General features: G+C 55.6%; 1 protein-coding gene, 2 long non-coding RNA genes and 3 other non-coding genes across 9 annotated transcripts; 4 read left to right on the top strand and 2 right to left on the bottom strand.

Annotated features, from left to right (window-relative positions):
• Positions 1 to 2356: 2356 nt before the first annotated feature.
• TRNAT-UGU (transfer RNA threonine (anticodon UGU)) lies at positions 2357 to 2429 on the bottom strand. The gene has a single exon. It is a non-coding gene; the product is annotated as a tRNA-Thr (tRNA).
• A 2187-nt stretch (positions 2430 to 4616) lies between these two features.
• Positions 4617 to 17476, bottom strand: TRIM7 (tripartite motif containing 7). Of its 2 annotated transcripts, XM_055284895.2 has the most exons (8): positions 15210 to 17378; positions 14125 to 14220; positions 10443 to 10673; positions 9684 to 9706; positions 9279 to 9394; positions 8771 to 8806; positions 8495 to 8563; positions 4617 to 6316 (listed from the first exon to the last, which is right to left on the bottom strand). In XM_055284895.2, exons 1-8 carry the CDS (start codon positions 15729 to 15731, stop codon positions 5805 to 5807), a joined length of 1605 nt encoding a protein of 534 aa, XP_055140870.1. In that variant the 5' UTR covers positions 15732 to 17378; the 3' UTR covers positions 4617 to 5804. The 2 variants fall into 2 exon arrangements, with proteins under 2 accessions (XP_055140870.1, XP_055140871.1); XM_055284896.2 differs by lacking the exon at positions 8495 to 8563 and having other exon boundaries at positions 15210 to 17476.
• LOC129485889 (uncharacterized) lies at positions 6313 to 11055 on the top strand. 3 transcript variants are annotated; one of them, XR_008658804.2, is made up of 5 exons: positions 6313 to 8028; positions 8790 to 8864; positions 9969 to 10182; positions 10358 to 10699; positions 10894 to 11055. It is a non-coding gene; the product is annotated as an uncharacterized lncRNA (long non-coding RNA). The 3 variants fall into 3 exon arrangements; XR_010121830.1 differs by having other exon boundaries at positions 10286 to 10699; XR_010121829.1 differs by having other exon boundaries at positions 9969 to 10699.
• Positions 17463 to 18512, top strand: LOC134737192 (uncharacterized). Its single transcript, XR_010121836.1, has 2 exons — positions 17463 to 17501; positions 17635 to 18512. It is a non-coding gene; the product is annotated as an uncharacterized lncRNA (long non-coding RNA).
• TRNAA-UGC (transfer RNA alanine (anticodon UGC)) lies at positions 17504 to 17575 on the top strand. The gene has a single exon. It is a non-coding gene; the product is annotated as a tRNA-Ala (tRNA).
• TRNAK-CUU (transfer RNA lysine (anticodon CUU)) lies at positions 18389 to 18461 on the top strand. The gene has a single exon. It is a non-coding gene; the product is annotated as a tRNA-Lys (tRNA).
• Positions 18513 to 18663: the final 151 nt, after the last annotated feature.

The following is an 18663-nucleotide window of genomic DNA, read 5'->3' as shown; positions in this document are numbered from 1 at the left end:
CAGTGCTGAGAGGGAACGCCGGACCGGCTGGGTGAGGAGCCCCGAGAAGCGGCTCTTACCGTTTTATGAAAAGATAATAAACAGTGCATACCCATTTGCAAAACGTTCAGGAAACGTAGGAAAGTGTAAGGCAGAAACGACCAATGACCAGGAACTCTGTCTTCTCGTGGAGACTCCGGCCACGGGGTTGTTGCACAGCTCGGAGGCTGGGACCCACGCGCGCGCGCTCCCGCGGTGCAGAGTCGGGGTCCTGGCTCACAGCCCTCGCCGCGTTCTCCCGGGATTGCCCCCGGGCCGCCTCCAGCACAGGGCAAGCCTGAGGCTCGAGCTGGGCGGGCGCGCTCGTCTTTCCTCGCCTCAGACCTACTCTCGCCCTGCGCGCTTTAATTGCACTGGTTTGTTTAGTAGTAAAAATAGTGATTCGGGTTTCCTGCTGTAAAATTCGCGATAATCTCAGAGCTGAGCCACAGGTTTATTTTTGTGTCACCAGCAGAGACATTTCCTGCACTGCTGTAAAACAGCGTGGGATGGTGGTTAAGCTACTCCGAGTAAACAATGCTCATTTTTCCATTCGCACTCCCGGCGATCTTGCTCCGCCGTCTGCGACCGCCGCTGTACTCGCCCCTCCTCTCTGCCTCTCCACGCTGGACTCTCCTGGGTACCGCGGCTGGCTTTCGGCTCTTCCAGCAGTGAACATTTCAGGTGAACGGACCCGCCCCAAGGGTCCGCCCCACCCGGCATAGCTCTCCCTTGTCCCAAGCCTCGCACCCACGCCTCCCGCAGCAGCTGGACAGGAGCGCCAGCCTGGGAGACCACCCGGCACCTCACCCAGATCCCACCTGATCCAGCCAGGTGACCCGTGAGTGTACGGGAGCGGCTATAACGCCCAGACTCTGAGAGCCCACGAGTGCGAGGCCTGAGGTTCATCCACCTGTTGCTTCGATGATTACGGGGACCGCCTGCCAACACCCCCACACACAAGCAGACGCAGGCGCCCTGGGAGCCCACGGTTTTCGTCGGGAGGGTATCTGTAGTTAAGCCCTCAGGTAGCTCGCCACTGGTCCCTGTGACCTGACTTCTACAGTGGGGTGATCGTCCTGTGGAGCAGGCGTTTCGGGGTCCACGAGTCCGAGGAGCCCCGGGAGCGCTAGTGCTCGAATGTGCTGGCGGGCTCCTGGCCTGTCCCGAGCGAATCCATCCCGGTCTTGACCCACGGTCTCGGCTCTCTGGACCGGAGCAGGCGTGGGTGAGAGAGGGAAGCGCATACCTCCCGGCCGGAGCCGCAGACCCCGCTCGCTCCTCCACGCCTCCCAGTCAAGGCAGTCACCGCTGCGGTCTCTACCCAGGCGGCCGCGAGCGATTTTCTCTTCTCTGGTGCACCGGACAGGGATTCCGTTTTCGAACCCTGAGCTACCCTGGAGTGGTCCCCGTATAAGCCGCGGCCCCACCTGGGACGGGGACTCGCTCAGAGCTTTTTTGAGGTTCCCTCCGGCTGGAGAGAGGGCGCCTGCGACAGGGGAATGTACGGCGGGACCCAGCGCCCCCTCCGCCCGTGCCCAGGCCTCCAAAGTGCGCGGTGCTGGGAAGACGGAGGCGGGAGCCGTCCCGAGACCCCCAGGGCGCCAGGCCTGCACCTGGGCAGCGCCCCCACTGTTCACTGAAGACTTGGGCTCACTTTCTACACTTCCGTTAACAGCAGGAATAAATCAGAAGGCCAGCATACCTTAGTTATATATTTTGTTTAAAATAAACTAAAATTTTGTTTTAGGCTGAAAGCGAATGTGACAGGTAGAGCCGTTAGTCCCGGGTCATGAATGTGGCCGTCTGCGCTTTTCTGTGTTAACTCCACAGGAAGAAGTCAGACCTTGCAGCACGGAGGCGGCGGGGACCCGAAGGCCGAGGGCGCGCAGCCGCCAAGCGCAGAGCCGCAGACCAGAGCCTCAGCGCGCGCGTCGGGGAACGCCGCAAACAAACGCGGGGCGGGAAGGGGCGCGGTAGTGCCATCGTCTCCCCCTGGAGAGAGGGAAGGAGACTCGAGGGCGAGTCCCTAGCAGGAGTGGGAAGACCGGAGAGAAGCGGAAAGACGCTCCCGGGAACGCGCAGACGGAAGTGAGCGGGGTCGTGGGGAGAGGGCGCGCGGGCCCCAGGGAACCAGTGATGGAAAAGGAAGCCCGCAGCGGGTCTGATTCTTCAAGAGATAAGGCAACGGTAAGAAAGTAGCCTTGCGCGGCGGGTATCTTAGAGGCAAAGAGAAAGTGACTCCGCCAAGGTCTGGCCTCCCAAGAAGGCGGAAGTAGGCTTGTATGTCTTCCACTTTTCTATCTTTAGGGAAGGAATAGGAAAAAAAGGCCGAAGCAGGCCCCAGCGAGATTTGAACTCGCGACCCCTGGTTTACAAGACCAGTGCTCTAACCCCTGAGCTATGGAGCCGGCTATAGCTTTCTCTTTCTCAAACAAGTAGTTGACGCTGTCGCCGGCGCCGCGCAGCCGCAGTCCGCTGAATCCTCGGCCGAGTTCTGTGGCGGCTGGACCCAAGCTCCTCCCACGGCCGCAGCCATTTTGTCCGTGCGCCCGTGGCGCTGAACGGCCGTCAGTCCAGGCAGAGGGCCCTGCGAAGACAGTGCCGTCGTTGGGCGCGCGCGCGCGGGCGGGAGCTGTCAGGGCGGGGCGGTACCGCGGAGCTCCGAGCTGTGAGGACCGCCCCGGACCTTGGGCGGGGCTGGGGGCCAGGGAGGGGCGTGCGCAGGATTGCGGAGCACGTTTTGCGTCGTGCTGTGCGTGAGGAAGCGGGGCTCCAGGTCAAGGCTATGGAAAGGTCAGGGAAGGGTGTCAGTGCGCCCGTCCCGCAGGGAGTCCAGATCCGAGAGGTTAGGGCGGGACCTGGGGCGAGCTGGGTGGTGGGGGAGCAGTGGGGTCATCAGGAGGTGGAGGCCCGGGGGGAGTGAGTGAGGGGGGCGGGGAATCAGGAGGGCCAGGTGTTTGGAGGCGCTGGGGTGGGAAGGGTCCAGGCGAGGTTGCGGGTGGGTGCTAGCCCCTGTCTCACATTTGGATGAAGTAGGAAAAGGGAGCTTTTAGGGCACACCCTGACATGTTCCGTCAGGGCCCTTAAAGGGCCCACGGGGCGGAGGAGAGGGGAAAAGGATGAGGGCCCAGCCTGGCAAAGGACAGAAAGTGGTGGGTGTAGGAGATGGACTTTGGTCTGGTGGCCTAGCCTGCCCTGTGCTCCCTGCAATGCCGGGTGACTTGGGTCACTGGGCGGCCAGGCCAGAGGCAGGCCCCTAGGTGCCCCCCATTCTGGATGCTGAGGGGCCCTGTGAGGGTCTGGCGGCAGAGGCCTGCGCTTATGGCTCAGCAGCTAGGACTAATGGGTGAATCAGAAGGGCCCAAGTTAGGCCAGTTGTTCTCACAGACCCAGAGGTCTCTAGAGTTTATGATGCCCAGAGTCTAGGAGAGGGAAATGCACACACATGCCCTCGAGGACACCAGCATCCTGACATCCACGTTACGGTACTGCCCTGGTTAGCAAGAAAGAACGTCTGTTCCCTTCTCTATGCAATTGTTACAGTAACTGTTGTTACATTTCCTAAGATACATAGCTATGTATGTAGTTACTCTGCAAACACACACTCTCTGATAGACACACGATTGCACTCATGGACACAAAAACGGAAAATAAACATGCGGACAGCTACTCCCAGTCCCCAGACCTGACCCTCATGTGACGCCTCCACCAGACATGGTACTTTCTGGGACCTGTAATGTGTGTTGTGATGCCCCGCGCGTTTGTTGGATGGTACAAAGGGAATTATGATACTTAATCAAAAAGCCATACAAGCCAGATAACGTTAGAGCTTAACGGTAACAGTAGGTGATTTAGTTAGAAACTTAATGTTAGAGATTGTTTTTCCTTTTGGAAATCAGTGGTATTCAAATGCCTGAATTGGTTACCAGGTTTTAGAGCTGCTCTCCATGTATGAGCAGGACATAGGATTCACTCTGGAATGCTTCTGTAGGCAGGACTTTGAAATGACCCTGTCCTCAGCCTGGAGGATACAGTATTCTGATTGGTGCTATGTCAACTGGGCCTGCCTCTGGGATAGTGTTGTGCCTGCCCCACAAGAACCCTATATGCCAAGTGAGCTTGAAGCACCTCAGAGACAGAGCACTGAAGCTCCATGACACAGCTATTCAGCTATCATTGCCCGTTTGCCAACACCTCTGTCTAAATAACTTGTGTGGGACAGAATTAGGTCCGAGTCTGGTATTCTCTTCATCTAGCCTGGTAGCCAGGTAGCGAGAGAAGAAACCTGTGGCCCTTGTCTAAATATGAGGTGGTTAGTATTTAACAACAAATCAACAATAGGATATGACCAAACTGACTTGGGTCTGTTTGCAACACCTGAACCTTATGCACATGCTCATAAATGCCCTCTCCAAAATACACACACACACACACACACACACACACACACACACTCCACCCAAGAAAGGTGAGATACAAATACACACTCCTCCCACACATAAACATGCATGCTCTTTCACTCTGGCAGAAAGCCTGGCTCAAACTTACACTCCTGCGTTCAGATCTAGGGAGTAGAAAATGGGCCAAGCCAACTCTAAAGACAGCTCATAGTCTTCATTTTCATCTCCTCACCCCCTTCCCAGGGGAGCGCTGAGCAGGGAGCAGTCCACTGCCACCCTTCCAGAAGCCCAGCTACCCAGAAGCTGGAGAACAAGTAGACAAGGGGCTGAGGCTGGCCAGGGGAATGCCCTCCAGGGCATGGGCTGAGAAGGCCTTGGCACCAGGGTGCTCTGCTTTTGGCATTTTCCTGAGTCCGTTAGGAGCATATTTGTGCTCTGTGCGTTGTTTAGAGCTGGCTGCATCTTTAACATGGTAAGTGCCAACTTGTGTTTTGTATTTCAAAGTTCCAGAAGCAAAAACAAAACAAAAAAAGTTCGGGTACAGCGGCTCAGACCTGTAATCCCAGCTCTTAGGGAGATGGAGACTGGAGGATCACTTGAGGCCAGGAGTTCAAGACCAGCCTGGGCAACAGAGCAAGACCCAGTCTCTTAAAAGAAAATTAAAAAGAAAGAATAAATAAAGTTCCAGAAGCTTTGCTCTCCTTATCCAAGGAGAGTTTGTACTTTGGCACTGGAAAGTGGGGGAGTCAGGTGTTTGTGAGAGCACATGTTGGTTGTTGCATTGGTCAGAATGCACCCATCACTCTGTATCCTCCAGCTAAGGAGTGCTGGAGACTTCCAGTTCTGGCCCGGACTGTCCTCTGAGCTGGGAGCACAGGGCTTCTCCCTGAGTAGATGACCTGTCAGGTCATCTGGATCCAGAGGTTCCACAACCTCTCAAGGCAGAGCTGGCAGCTGTCCAGAAGGCAGCAGCCATGATAACAAACGTGGTTGGCCCAGGCTCAGACCTGTCCCCTGGCAACAGAGAATAGCAGGACTGGCTCTGACATCGTTTTAGGGAGCCAGACGCCCTTCCCAGTCATGGCAGAAGCCCCCTGGAGAGCTGGGCTCCTGACCTCACCGGCCTCCCCCTCCTGAAGGCTCTGGCCAAATCCACATGTGACCTCAGGAAGGGAACACCCGCAGGAGTCCACAGCCGCTGTTCCCCCGCTCAGTCGGCCACAGTCTCACTCTCCGGCTTCGGGGTTGTGTCTGTAGCAGCCTCTCGTGGGCAGCCGGGGTCAGGAGCACGGAGGGCAGACCCAGGACGGACCAGGCATCTCTGGGGAGGCGACATCCCCTCCCACCGGCAGCCCAGAGACAGGAGCTCCCCAGCAGTGTCCCTCAAGGCCAGATTCGCAAGTAGGTGCCCGTGGAGCAAACGGAGAAGAGCGGGAACACGCGCTCCTGGAAGTTGACGCGGAAGGTGTAGAGGTGGCGCATGTCCTCCACAGCGTAGAAGGACACGGCTCCCACCTCCAGGTCCAGGGCCACCCGCACGCGCGACAGGTGCCCGCAGCTGAGGGGCGACCGCTCGGGGCTGGTCACGGCCCAGCACTGGCCGCCGTTGAGCTGCAGGGCCCAGACGCCCTCCTCGGGAGTGAAGGGCGTCAGGCCCTTTCGGCGCACGCTCTCGCGGGCCACGCCAAAGGCCCAGCCGTCCTTAGAGCCCACCTCCACCTCCCAGTGATGCCGGCCCGAGGAGAAGCCGCAGGACGCCAGGACGCGGGTGTTGGTGTCGAAGCGGCGGGGGTGGTTGGGCAGGTCCTGGGCCCGCTCGCCGAGGCGCACGCTCTTAAGATCCAGAGAGAGGATGAGGCGCGGGTTGGCCGTGTCGGGATCCAAGGTGAGCTCCACTGCAGACAGAGACAGGGAGAAATGTCCCCACGCAGGCAGGGCCCTGGCACAGTCTTTGCAGGGCCCGACCTTGCTTTTGCAACCTGCCTGCCTTTCCCTCTAGAATCCCCCCAGCACCCAGCGCCAAGGCCCGACCAACCCCCACACTGTGCCTCCCAGGTATTTTGCTTCCCCCCTCCCCGACCACTCAAGTACGTACCGAAATCAAACAAATGCAATGTATGGGCCTGGTTTGAACCCCAATTCAAACATGGGGATAGACATTGGAAAGAATCATTAATCTGTCCAAGTGTGATGACTGCTTTGTGGTTATGTTTTACAAAGTCTGTTTCTTTAGAGATAACACACTGAGGTATTTATGGCAATGATATGTTGTCTCTGATGCTTTAAAATAATACAGTAGGCCAGGCGCAGTGGCTCACGCCAGTAATCCCAGCACTTTGGGAGGCTGAGGTGGGCAGATCACGAGGTCGGGAAATCAAGAACATCCTGGCTAACATGGTGAAACCCCATCTCTACTAAAAATAAAAAAATAAAAAAAATTAGCCGGGCGTGGTGGCGGGTTCCTGTAGTCCCAGCTACTCGGGAGGCTGAGGCAGGAGAATGGCGTGAACCCGGGAGGTGGAGCTTGCAGTGAGCCGAGATCACGCCACTGCACTCCAGCCTGGGCGACAGAGCAAGACTCCGTCTCAAAAATAATAATAATAATAACAATAATACAGTGGAGGCCGGGTGAGATGGTGCACAGCTGCGATACCAGCACTTTGGGAGGCCGAGGCCAGTGGATCACATGAGGTCAGGAGTTTGGGACCAGCTTGGCCAACATGGCGGAAAACTTGTTTCGTATTTTCTCTACTAAAAATACAAAAATTAGCCCGGCGTGGTGTCCTGTGCCTGTAATTCCAGCTGTTTGGGAGCTGAGGCATGAGAATCGCTTGAACCCAGGAGGCAGAGGTTGCAGTGAGCGGAGATCAGGCCACTGTACTCCACGATCTCACTCCAGAGCAAGACCCTGTCTCAGAAAATGAAATAATCCCCTAAGAAGTGGATGGCAGTGTCTGTGAAAACTGCGGAAGGTGAGAGATGGGTATGTAACATTCTCTCCACTCTTCTCTCTACTTTTGAGTGTGTTTGAAATTTTTCATAATAAAAAGTTAAGGCCAGGTGTAGAGGCTCAGGCTTGTAATCCTAGCACTTTGGGAAGCAGAGGTGGGAAGAGAGCTTGAGCCCAGGTGTTGGAGACCAGCCTGGGCAATATATAGTGAGACATCTGTCTCCACAAAACATAGAAAATTTAGCCAGGCATGGTAGTGTGCTCCTCGAGGACACTGAGGAGAGAGGATCGCTTGAGCTTTGGGGGAGGAGGCTGCGATTCCACTGCACTCCACCCTGGGCAACAAAGCGATACCCTGTCTTGTCTCAAAAAAAAAAAAAAAAAAAAAAGTACACTTACTGTGAGCACTACTACGTTCCAGGCCCTGGGGATACCACAGAGTATCAGAGTAGTCCTGCCTGCCTGCAGCTTGCTTCCCACAGGGAGAGGATTGAGGATAGATTATAAACATAGAAGATGAGAGGGACCGGAAGAGCAGGCTGTAACTTCAACCAGAGTGGCCAGGGAAGACCCGCACTGAAAAGGGGCATCGAGCAGACAGATATAAAGAAGGCAAAGAAGCAGGCCACGTGGCTGGCTGGGGAAAGCATATTCCAGGTAGGGGGTTGGGGCGGGGGAGCCTGGCAGTGCAAAGGCCCCGGGATGGGTGTGTGCTTGGTACACTGAAGGAACAGCAAGGAGGATGTGTAGCTGCATGGAGTAGAAGGGGTGTGCAGCGAGGCCAGATCCCTTGGGCCCTTGAGACCACTATGAGGACTCTGACCTTTACCAAGTCGGAGGGGCTGTGGCAGGACTCTGAGCAGAGAAGGGCCTGGTCTCACTCAGGTGGTTTAGGTAGCACCCAGGCACACTCTGACTTAGCTCAGACATCAGCGTCAGGAATATGTGCCCTCCCCTCCCCTCCCCTGGGTGTTGGATCCCACACATTCCAGAGCTTTGCAAGAGTAAAAACCATATTCCTTCCAGTCTTTAGCTTCCCCTTGCTTTCCTGGTCCCCTGTATACACCCCATTCCCAGGAGAGGTTTCCGTTCATCTTGGAGTGGGGACCGGGGAGAGGCTCACCCAGGTGGCCGAGAAGCCTTTCCCAGTCTGAGTATCTCAAGGTACAGGGCATTCCTGCTCCTAACCGACCTGCAAAATTTGGGCCAACATCTGAGGGTGTCAGAGCTCCCAGGATGGGGAGGGGGTGGCGTGGGGGATGGGACAGAGGAACAGGGTTGCTGAGGTGGATGGGCTGAAGGAACTGACCATATGCAAAACCCTGAGATGGTCACCAGCAGGGAGTAGGATCTCTGTGTGGCACACAGTCCACACTCGCCACCACAGCACCATCCCTACCTTTCTCCTCTTTCTCCAGCTCTCCCCGAAGGTCCTCTGAGGAGGAGAAACAAAGCAAGGCGTGCATGAGCGACATGGGAGATGATATGGCAAGGTCACCAGCTCTTTATACCCCAACTGACTCATTCATTCCCCAGAGACTCCTAAGGCCAAGAGTGAACATGCAGGCACAGGGCCAAGCATGGGGAGTGGGGGACAGGGGGCCCATACCCAAGCATTCTAGCTCTACCCAAGTGGCTCTGAGCTGAGCTCCCCTGCACAGCTCTCTTCCTACCCCCAGTCCCCCAGCAGTACCCCTCTACCCCATCTGTCCCCATGAGAAGCTACGTGCCCTGCAGGGGCCTGACTAGATTTGCCACCACAGCCCCTATACCGATCTGGCCACGGCACAGCCAGCTCCTATTTTCACACAGCAGCTTCTGGAAAGCACACCCAGGGACCCCTGAGCTACCAGGAACCCTCCACCACCACCGCACTATGTGGCCCAGCTCGGCGCCCAGGCCTCTACCTTTGAACTTCTTCAGCATCCCTTTTAAGACAAAGGTCTTGAGAGAAACATTCCAGACTTTATTCTTCATCTCGGAAGAGACTGTGGTTGGCTTGGGGCCAGGCACATTGCCACACCTGCAGGACAAGGGCTCTGAGAAGGGCCTATCTGCACCGTTTTGTTCCCACAGGCTGTGACAATTAGGATGGCGAGGTCCTCTTGGCAGAAAGAGGTAGAAAAGGGAGAGCCAGACCTCATGCAGAAAAACCCATGGCCAGGCAGTTGGGCATTTGTCTCGGAAGATCCCCGGGCAAGCAAGTCGGGGGATCAGGAGGTGAGAGGTCAGGGGACAGGGAATAAAGAGAAAGCTCAGTGAAAAGGGAGGAGGCAACTTAGAGAGGCCCCAGGAGCTGTGAGGTCACTCACCTGCTCAGCGTGCTTTTGAATTCCTGGAAGGAAAGATAGAGGAAGCCAAATCAGCATCAGGTAACCTCCATTCACCTCTGAGAAACAAAGCTTGCCCCTTGCCGTGCCTCCAAGATGTAAGCACTAAGCAGGTGCGCCACGCCTCACCGTCTGCATGGACTTCAGGGGCAGCAGCTTCCAGCGGCTGCAGGCTGCAGGGTGTCTCACCCACGCAGTGGGCCTCTCACCCTTTGCCACAGCTCTTCACATGCTTCCTTTCTATCTTTGCTGCTTTCTTTGTTACAGAATCATCACTGGAGCTATCCCATGGGATCCAGTGCTGCCTGAGTCCTGGAAACCACCTGAGGGAGGTCACAGCCCTTATGCACCTACTGCTCACTCAGCCCCGTAGTGACTGTTCTTAACCCATCTGTGGATTGTGAAGTTTATCTAGTTGTTTATAACTATTTTTTTTGGTGAAATAGAATAGAAAACATCAAAGTGCATACGTGTAGCAAAGGTGAGTATTATTTTCTGAGACTTTTGTCTCAAGCATGTGATTCTGAAATACGATATATATTATTGTGGCTCATAGTCAAGAAAGTTTTATCACATCCCTGTAGACCTCCAACCCCAGGAAAATCAGGGCCTTTCTCTCCAGTCCCCTTCAGCTCCAGATCATGTGATTCTCCTAGACCCCCAGGACTGACACTGTTCTCTGGCTGCTGGTCCTGACGCCTTAGGATAAATGACTCGAGCCCCTGGCTGAGCCGGACTTACCTGGAGAAAGTCAAGGTCAGGCTTTTGAGCTGTCTCCTGGATCTGGCTGCTGAGCTTAGACAGCTGGGTGATCTCAGCCCCGAGCTGGGCCAGGTTCTCATTCTGCTTCTGTGCCACCTCCCGGGACAGTTCCTCCAGGTGGCCTAGCAGCCGACCCTCCTGCTCCACCAGGAAGGCCCTCAGCGCCTGGAACTCTGCCCCCACCTTCTCCTGCTCCGCTGCCATCTGTTTCTGTCCCAGGAGGAGAAGTTGGAGAGGTAAGGGACTTGAACATGGAGACATAACATTTGGCCAGTGGCCTGAGTCACCCCACAGGGCAAGGCTTCCTCCCTGTCACTGCTGGGGAATGAGAGACACACCCACCTATGCATGCAGTGCATGCTCTATTGTCAATGTCCCAGCTCCGAAGAAGCTGTAGTCTGGACACATGCTTTTTTCTCCCCTACCACAGATGCGCCCACAGTCTGTGGACCTGCACTGCATCACCTAAACCAAGGCAGCATCATAGTCGCCGCAGAACTACGCCAAGCTGCAGCTTCCTCACTTGAAAAGCAGAAGGGATAGATTAGTGCCTCCTGGGGCAACCATAGGATTAAACTGAGATTGCTTTTTCTTCCTCGAGCACATTTATTTCATCACCCCCAAACTTTTACACTTCGCTTTCTTTTTAAAGGTCATCTTTCCTGTTTAGCAGTTATAATGGTAACACACGCTCAAAATACAAAACTTGGGAGATGTAGGAAAGTAGAAAGAAGGAAGAAAAGTCCGATGCCAGTCACCAGAGTTAGCAGCACACCCCCAAGGAACGAAATGAGAATATACGGCGTGCAAGCTTGATATTCTGTTCTTTCCATTAACAGCATACACCGGATTTTTTACTCGAGTTTTCAGATGCAGACTCATGCCCTGATCTCTTGATTTTTTATGTGAACACATGTTTGGCACTCAATATGTCCCACCAGGAAGTTCCTCTTCCTTAAAACTCCTGGGTGGAGGAAAGGAGTTCCAGGAAGTTGGGAGACCTGGGTTCAAGGTGTCCTACAATGCCCCTACCTTTCCTTCAGCTTCCAGGCAGGCTGCAGTAGCCCAGAGCACCTTATAGGTATTAACTCCCTCAACCCTGACGGCAGCCCAGTGGGGTGGGTGCACTTCCCCTCAAGTCTTACAGGTGAGGAGACAAAGACACATCACCAGGAAGTGTTAAGCCAGGCTTCTCGGCCAGGGAGCCAGACCCCAGAATCTGAGCTTCGGCAGCTACATCATATTGCCTCACAAGGAAATAGCACAAGTGAAACAGTATTTGCCAAAATACTGTAAGCCAGGGCTTCCCAACCTTAACACAGTTGACATTTTGGGCCAGATACTTCTTGGTTGTAGGGGCTGTCCTGTGCCTTGTAGGACATTTAGCAACCCCTCTGGCCTCTACCACTAAATGCCAATAGCATCCCTATCCCATTGCTGACAACCAAAAATATAACATCTCCAGACTTTGCCAGATGTCCCCTGGGGTAGGAGCATTTTCAAATAAGAGCATTCCGTCTCCCTTTTGTGTTGCAGCAATAGTTGGGCTCTACCTCTGATGTTTCATTAAGCAGAGTATTGTAAATGATACAAGCATCGTAAATCCAGAAGTATTTTATCGCTGCAAAGAACAGGTGGAGCTCACATCTGTCATCTCAGCACTTTGGGAGGCTGAGGGGGGCAAAGTCGGGGGAGAAGGTTGCTTGAGCCCACGAGTTCCAGACCAGCCTGGGCAACATAGGAGACTACCCCCAACCCCAGCTCTACAAAGAATAAATTAAAAATTAGCCGGGTGTAGTGGTGCACACCTGTAGTCCCAGCTACTCAGGAGGCTGAAGTGGGGGGATCGCTTGGACGACTCCAGCCTTAGTGACAAAGCGAGACTCTGTCTAAAAGCAAAAGAAAACAAAACAACAACGAAAATGAATGCGGGGGTGGATGGATGGATGTTGGGAGAGGACAGAGGTGGAAGGTGTTAAGCAAGGCCTGGGGACTCCGGTCAGAGACTGTGAAGCTGCCGCCAGTGCCGAGGAAGGCCCTCTGGTTCCTGGATATCAACCAGTGGGGGAAGAGCTGCACTGGGAGTCATTTCTCCAGCGGAGGAGGGATGAAGGTCTAAAGTGAGTGATCAGGTGGGAAGGTCTGGGATGCACAATGGATGCAGGCATAACAGATGTAGATGAGGGTCTGGAAAGGACACTGGGGTGTCTGAACTCCAGGCTCCTCCTCCGCCCCTCCTGACATTGAGGATGGGAGGGTCCTCTAGTTCACCTTCCATCAATTCCCTGCCTTGACAGGCCCTAGTAGATCCTTTCATTCTTTTTTTTTTTTTTTTTTTTTTTTGAGATGGAGTTTCGCTCTTGTTTCCCAGGCTGGAGTGCAGCGGCGTGATCTTGGCTGACCACAACCTCTACCTCCCGGGTTCAAGCGATTCTCCTGCCTCAGCCTCCCAAGTAGCTGGGATTACTGGGATTACAGGCATGTGCCACCACGGCAGGCTAATTTTGTATTTTAAGTAGAGATGGGGTTGGTCAGGCTGGTCTCGAACTCCCAACCTCAGGTGATCCGCCCACCTCGACCTCCCAAAGTGCTGGGATTACAGGCGTGAGCCACGGCACCCGGCCAATCCTTTTATTCTTTCAACACCTATTTACTCAGCTAGGAACTGAGTTTGCAAGGTAGAAAATGACCAGTGGTGAGTCATGTTTGCTTATCTCTTTTTTTTTTTCTTTAAGACGGGGTCTCGCTCTGTCACCCAGGCTGGAGTGCAGTGGTGCGATCTCGGCTCACTGCAAGCTCTGCCTCCCGAGTTCATGCCATTTTCCTGCCTCAGCCTCCGAAGTAGCTGGGACTACAATCGCCCGCCACCACGGCTGGCTATTTTGTACTTTTAATAGAGACGGGGTTTCACCGTGTTAGCCAGGATGGTCTTGATCTCCTGACCTCGTGATCCGCCCACCTTGGCCTCCCAAAGTGCTGGGATTACAGGCGTGAGCCACCACGCCCGGCCCCATGTTTGCTTATCTTAACCAAAATGAGCCCTCATTTCACTTTCCTGTTCTACTCTAAGGAAGATAAAATATCATTCCAACTTGGGGTAGAGGCAGGTGCCAGGACCCAAGGCCCTGGGCTGTGCAGCAAGGGCTACTGTAAACCCAAGACCCCAAACTTCCTCCCTCTGCCTAGCCCCTTCTCCATTAGCCTCAATTTCAAATAAAAAAACTGTGAACGTGAAATTTTTTTCACTACTGTTTTGTTGACAAAACATGCCATGAGGCTCTTATTGTATTAATATTCCCACTTATTGAATATCCATGTTTCTCTGCAGAAATATTAATGTGTTCAATTACAAGATGCTTCCGCAGGCCCTAACTGGTATGTTACGTAATATCAGAGTGACTGAACGTCCTGGTTCGCTGGGACAGCTCCAGTTTAAGCCAGTTGTTTTGCAATAATTATTTTAGCACTCCCTTTCACTTTAAAAAGCTCTGGTTTGTACCATAATTATGTGGTCACCCTATATAATATGCACTCTATTGTCTTTCTGAAATCGATTCTGCGGTTCCATAGCACATACTCCAACGCCACACACCCCGAGCCCTGGTGCTGACTACTCAGGCCTCTGTTATCTCCCACGGGTGTCTGCGGGTGCCGGGCTCACCAGCAGCTCCTTGCTCTCTTTCTCTTCCGTGGACCGGAACGCCTCACAGTCCTCCAGTTCCTTCTTCAAGACCCTCAGCCTGGACTCCAAGAGCTCCTGTAGGTGAAGGGAAACAATGTAGGGTGGGGGTGAGGCCCGGGTGAGCCCCTCCCTTCTTTCTCCCATTTCCAGAATCCCTTCTGGAAACCCCCACCTCTGCCTTCCTGGAGCCAGCCAGGAGAAAGGGAAGGCCCTGCTCACTGAGGGGGAGGCCGGGTAGAAGTCATCTCTACAGGCTACAGGTTACACTGCGAGGTGACTCTGAAGGTCTCGGGATCTTGCCTCCCCAAAAGCATCTGCTGGACCAGCCAGACTGAAACACAAGCTCCAGCAGCCCTACCCCTAGTCGTTTCCTCTGCTCTCCGCCCCCCCATCAGGAAGCCCTGTGGGTGGGAGAGTTGGAGCGGGATAGGCGAGCAAGGAGAGACTGGGGACGGCCGCCCGAGCCTCCCCGCCCCGCCCTCACCCCTGCACACACCCTCGCTGAGGCTTAGCGAGAAAATAGCAAAGGAAGGGCCCCCAGAATCGACAGCTTTGGCACAGTCAGGCGGCTCTAGGTGCGCGGCTTAACCCAGGAGCCCCCTCCCTGGACATCTTGGCGAGGTCCTGTCACTCAGTTCCACGAGGTGGGGACTTGGAGCAGAGCCCGCTTCGGGGAAAAGAGATAAGAGTGGGGGCAGCGGCTGCGTGGCTGTGCCGGAGACTTCCCGCGGGCAGAGAGCTGCGGAGACGCAGACCGGGCTAGAGGCTCTGAACAGACAGGAAGAACATCGCCAAGTCCGTGGGGGACGTCGCGCAGGCGGCCCAGTATGTGGCCCAGAGGGAAACGCAGTGGGGGTGCGGTGGGGGTATTGGCGATGTTGGGGGTGACAGAGAACCGCGCTCAGCCCGGGAACCAGCGCTGGGCTTCCCGGAATAGGAGAAAGAAGGGAGGGGCTCACCCGGGCCTCCTGATCGACAGTCTGTTCTCTGCACCGCGTGCGCGGGAGCGCGGGACCAAGACGGGGGTCCCGGGGGCCCACGGGGTGGGTGGGGGCTGCGCTCACCTTGGCCTCCTGCACCGCCTCGTCCAGCGGCAGCACGGCGTGCTCTCGGTGCTCGCGGCCGCGGTCGCACACCACGCAGATGGCGCGTCCGTCGTCCTGGCAGTAGAGCTTGAATGGTTCGCCATGCTGCCCGCACCAGGCAGCTGCCGCCCGGGCCGCCAACGCCTGGGACCCGTGCTCTCCCGGGGCGGCCGCGGGCAGGCTGAAGCGCCGCAGGAGCGTGGCCACTGCCGCCAGCTGCCGGTTGGGCCGCAGCTGACTAGGGCGCGCGGGCTCGCGGCACTGCGGACAGGGCAGTGGGAAGGGGGGCGCGCGGGTCGCGGCCCCAACAGACCCCGCGCCCGGGCGCTCCCAGCAGCGTCCTATGCAGGCGCGGCAGAAGCTGTGGCCGCACTCGACGGACACCGGCTCACGAAAGAGCTCTAGGCAGATAGAGCACGTCGCCTCGCCCTGCAGCTCTGCCGCCAGCGCTAGAGCCTCGGCCCCGGTTCCGGGGCCCGTCCGCGGTCCCACAGCCGCCATGCGCGCCCTCCGCGCACCCAGATCTGGTCGCGCCTGGGCGGCCACTGAACCTCACAGGACGCGGGTCGGAGCCGGACGTCCGAGCTGGCCGCCGAGGGCCCACTGGGAGAGGAAGGGCGGGGCTGCCACTGGGCAGGCAGAGACTCGAGCCCAGGGCGCGCCCGGCTGGGAGCCGGGAGGGGAGGCGCACGTTGACTGCGGGCCGGGAGGCACTGGGCCGTCCAAGTGCGGGACAGCGCCCCGCGCCCCGATGTGCGCTCCAGCAGCCCCCGCCCTGGCCAGCGGCCTCTCCCCCTCGCACCCGTCCCTCAGCCTCTCTAGGCCGCCCCAGCCTGACCCAGTCAGCCGCGGGAAACGGGCCGCGACAGGTGGGCGCACAAATGCTGCCAGCGCCACTCCCGGTTTCCGACCGAGGCCGACCCAGCATCGTCGGGGCAAGGGCCTGGCGCTCGGGCCGCGGTGTCAGGTTCCGCCAGCGCAGGCTCGCCCCGGCCCTGTGCAGAGTTAAATTTAGAGACTGGAACCTGGTCCTGTCCCCTCACACTCAAGCGTGGCCTTGTGTCCATTCCATTACCTTTTCTGCGACTGTCCTCCCGCTTCTTTACTCTTTACTTAATATTTGAACAGAAAATATATTTATAATTTCCCATTTTATTCAGCATTATTCCGCCCCCCCCCCCCACACACACACAAACTTCAGCGCTCTCTTGTCCCCCAGCTGTCACCACAGCCCCGCAACAGAGCTGCCTGTGTTATCCGCTTCCACACCCTCTCTCCTCGTTCACTCTGGAGGCCACTTGGATCAAGCTTTCTCCCGCACCCTCCTCAGAAACCGCCCTTGCCAATGTCACCGGGAACTTCAGCAATTCTCACCCAAAGGCGAAGACCTCGCCTCACCTCATCTGCCCCCGGATGCTCCCTCCTTCCCGACTTCCCTTCTCAGGGCCTTCCAGGACCCTGTGTCCCCGACCTTCCTGCTGTTCCTGAACCCCGTGGCCTCTGCGCTGGCTGCTCCCCTTGCGTGGTCCTCTTTTCTCCCACGGCCTGCATGCTCCCTCCCACCTCATTCAGGTCTTGTTTCAAACGTCTCTGCCCACGAAGCCCGCCCCGAACGCGCACACTGTGTAAAGTCGTCTCTTAGCGCGCTCCCTTCTCAGGGCTGGCTCTGTGCCCGCACTCTATCTCCTCTGGAATGTCAGCTTTCAGATGGACTGTACTAGGTTTGTTCACGGCTGAATCCTGTTTTTAGAGCAGTTCTTGGCAAGCTCAGTAAGGTTTTCTTGGATTAAACGTGGTTCAAAATTCAAAAGATGAGCTGCAGTTCACGGTGGAAAGTAGGCCCATAGCCTGTGTCCCAGTTCTTTCTTCATCCCGAGCAATCAACTTTACGATTCTGGATTACGTTAATCAAATATTCCGTATTTTATTGCCTCGACCCCCACTTTTAAAAAACAAAACGTAGCATCCTTCACAATATTCCTTTCTTCTCTTTTTCAGGTCATAGTTCATTTTTGGCATCGTGCCTGATGATTTTCTCTCCTTTTTCCACCGCTGCTCCCAGGTGCTTAGCCGGGCCTAATCCTCTCTCTTGGAATCCCTTGGTCAAGACCCGCTGGTTTGGAGTCAGCGGAGGACCCTGGAACAACTCTTGGCGCTGCGATCCCGGGTTTTTGCGGCAGCTGAGATCCAGCGCGCACCGGTTGCCTTCCACTCCCGGTGTCCTGAGTTAAGCGACGAATAGGGACTATCTGGGAGCACCGGCAAACGGAGGTGGGGATGTAGCTCAGTGGTAGAGCGCATGCTTTGCATGTATGAGGCCCCGGGTTCGATCCCCGGCATCTCCAGTGTCATTTTGCACATTAAATTATTGTTTTCGATTTTCCTTTCGAATTTTGAAATCCAGCATGTTTGCAGAGCGCCAGGAAAAAACCCAGAGGATGGAGTCTGCAGAGCAGAGAAAGACCGCGGCGGCCCTGCCCTCCTCTGGGCCCCATTGTCTTTCCCTCCTGTTTAAAAATCCACAAGGTACTTGACCAGGTGCAGTGGCTCACGCCTGTAATCACAGCACTTTGGGAGGCCGAGGCGGGTGGATCACGAGGTCAGGAGTTTGAGACCAGCCTGACTAACATGGAGAAACCCCGTCCCTACTAAAAATACAAAAATTAGCCGGGAGTGGTGGCACGCGCCTGTAATCCCAGCTACTCAGGAGGCTGAGGCAGGAGAAGTGCTTGAATCCAGGAGGCGGAGGTTGCAGTGAGCCGAGATTGCGCCACGGCACTCCAGCCTGGGCGACAGAGCCGCAGTTCGTGGTGAAAAGTAGGCCCGTTTTTTGACAGTCTTCTCTGTCAAAAAAAAAAAAAAAAAAAAATCCACACGGTGAGAGCTCCAGTGGCGTCAGGATGCACGTTTCTCCATCTCCGTTCCGTGAGCTTCATCGCGGGTAGAAAATGGCTTGGTCGCTGGTAGGGTAGAAGGGGCAGGAAACGGACGTAAGTGGGAGGGACGGTCAGGCACTGACGGCAGAGTTTGAATTTCCTAGGAGCCGAGGCACTTTAGTAGTTTTATCACACTCCAAATAAATCCAAGTTCAAACCCGCAGTTGAATACACTCCGAATCTGATCTAGAATAAAAAATTGTTTAGCTATGGTTACTGGCCGCCCGGCTAGCTCAGTCGGTAGAGCATGAGACTCTTAATCTCAGGGTCGTGGGTTCGAGCCCCACGTTGGGCGATAAATGGCCATTTTACTCCTAAACCTGCAATTACTAGCCATACCTAAAAATATACTATAAGCAGATCAGCTCTTAGGAGAATAATGTGCTCTGAAGTCTTGCACTTCCGTGTAATACTTGTTTGTGTGTAATAGTGTTGCGGGCGCTCCACTGTTTATTATCTACACATTATCTTGCGATACAATTAGGGTTTAAAACTGT

The sequence above is a fragment of the Symphalangus syndactylus genome, chromosome 7, assembly GCF_028878055.3.
Source record: "Symphalangus syndactylus isolate Jambi chromosome 7, NHGRI_mSymSyn1-v2.1_pri, whole genome shotgun sequence".
NCBI classification, from domain to species: Eukaryota; Metazoa; Chordata; class Mammalia; order Primates; family Hylobatidae; genus Symphalangus; species Symphalangus syndactylus.
This window is presented reverse-complemented; position numbering and strand designations above follow the sequence as displayed.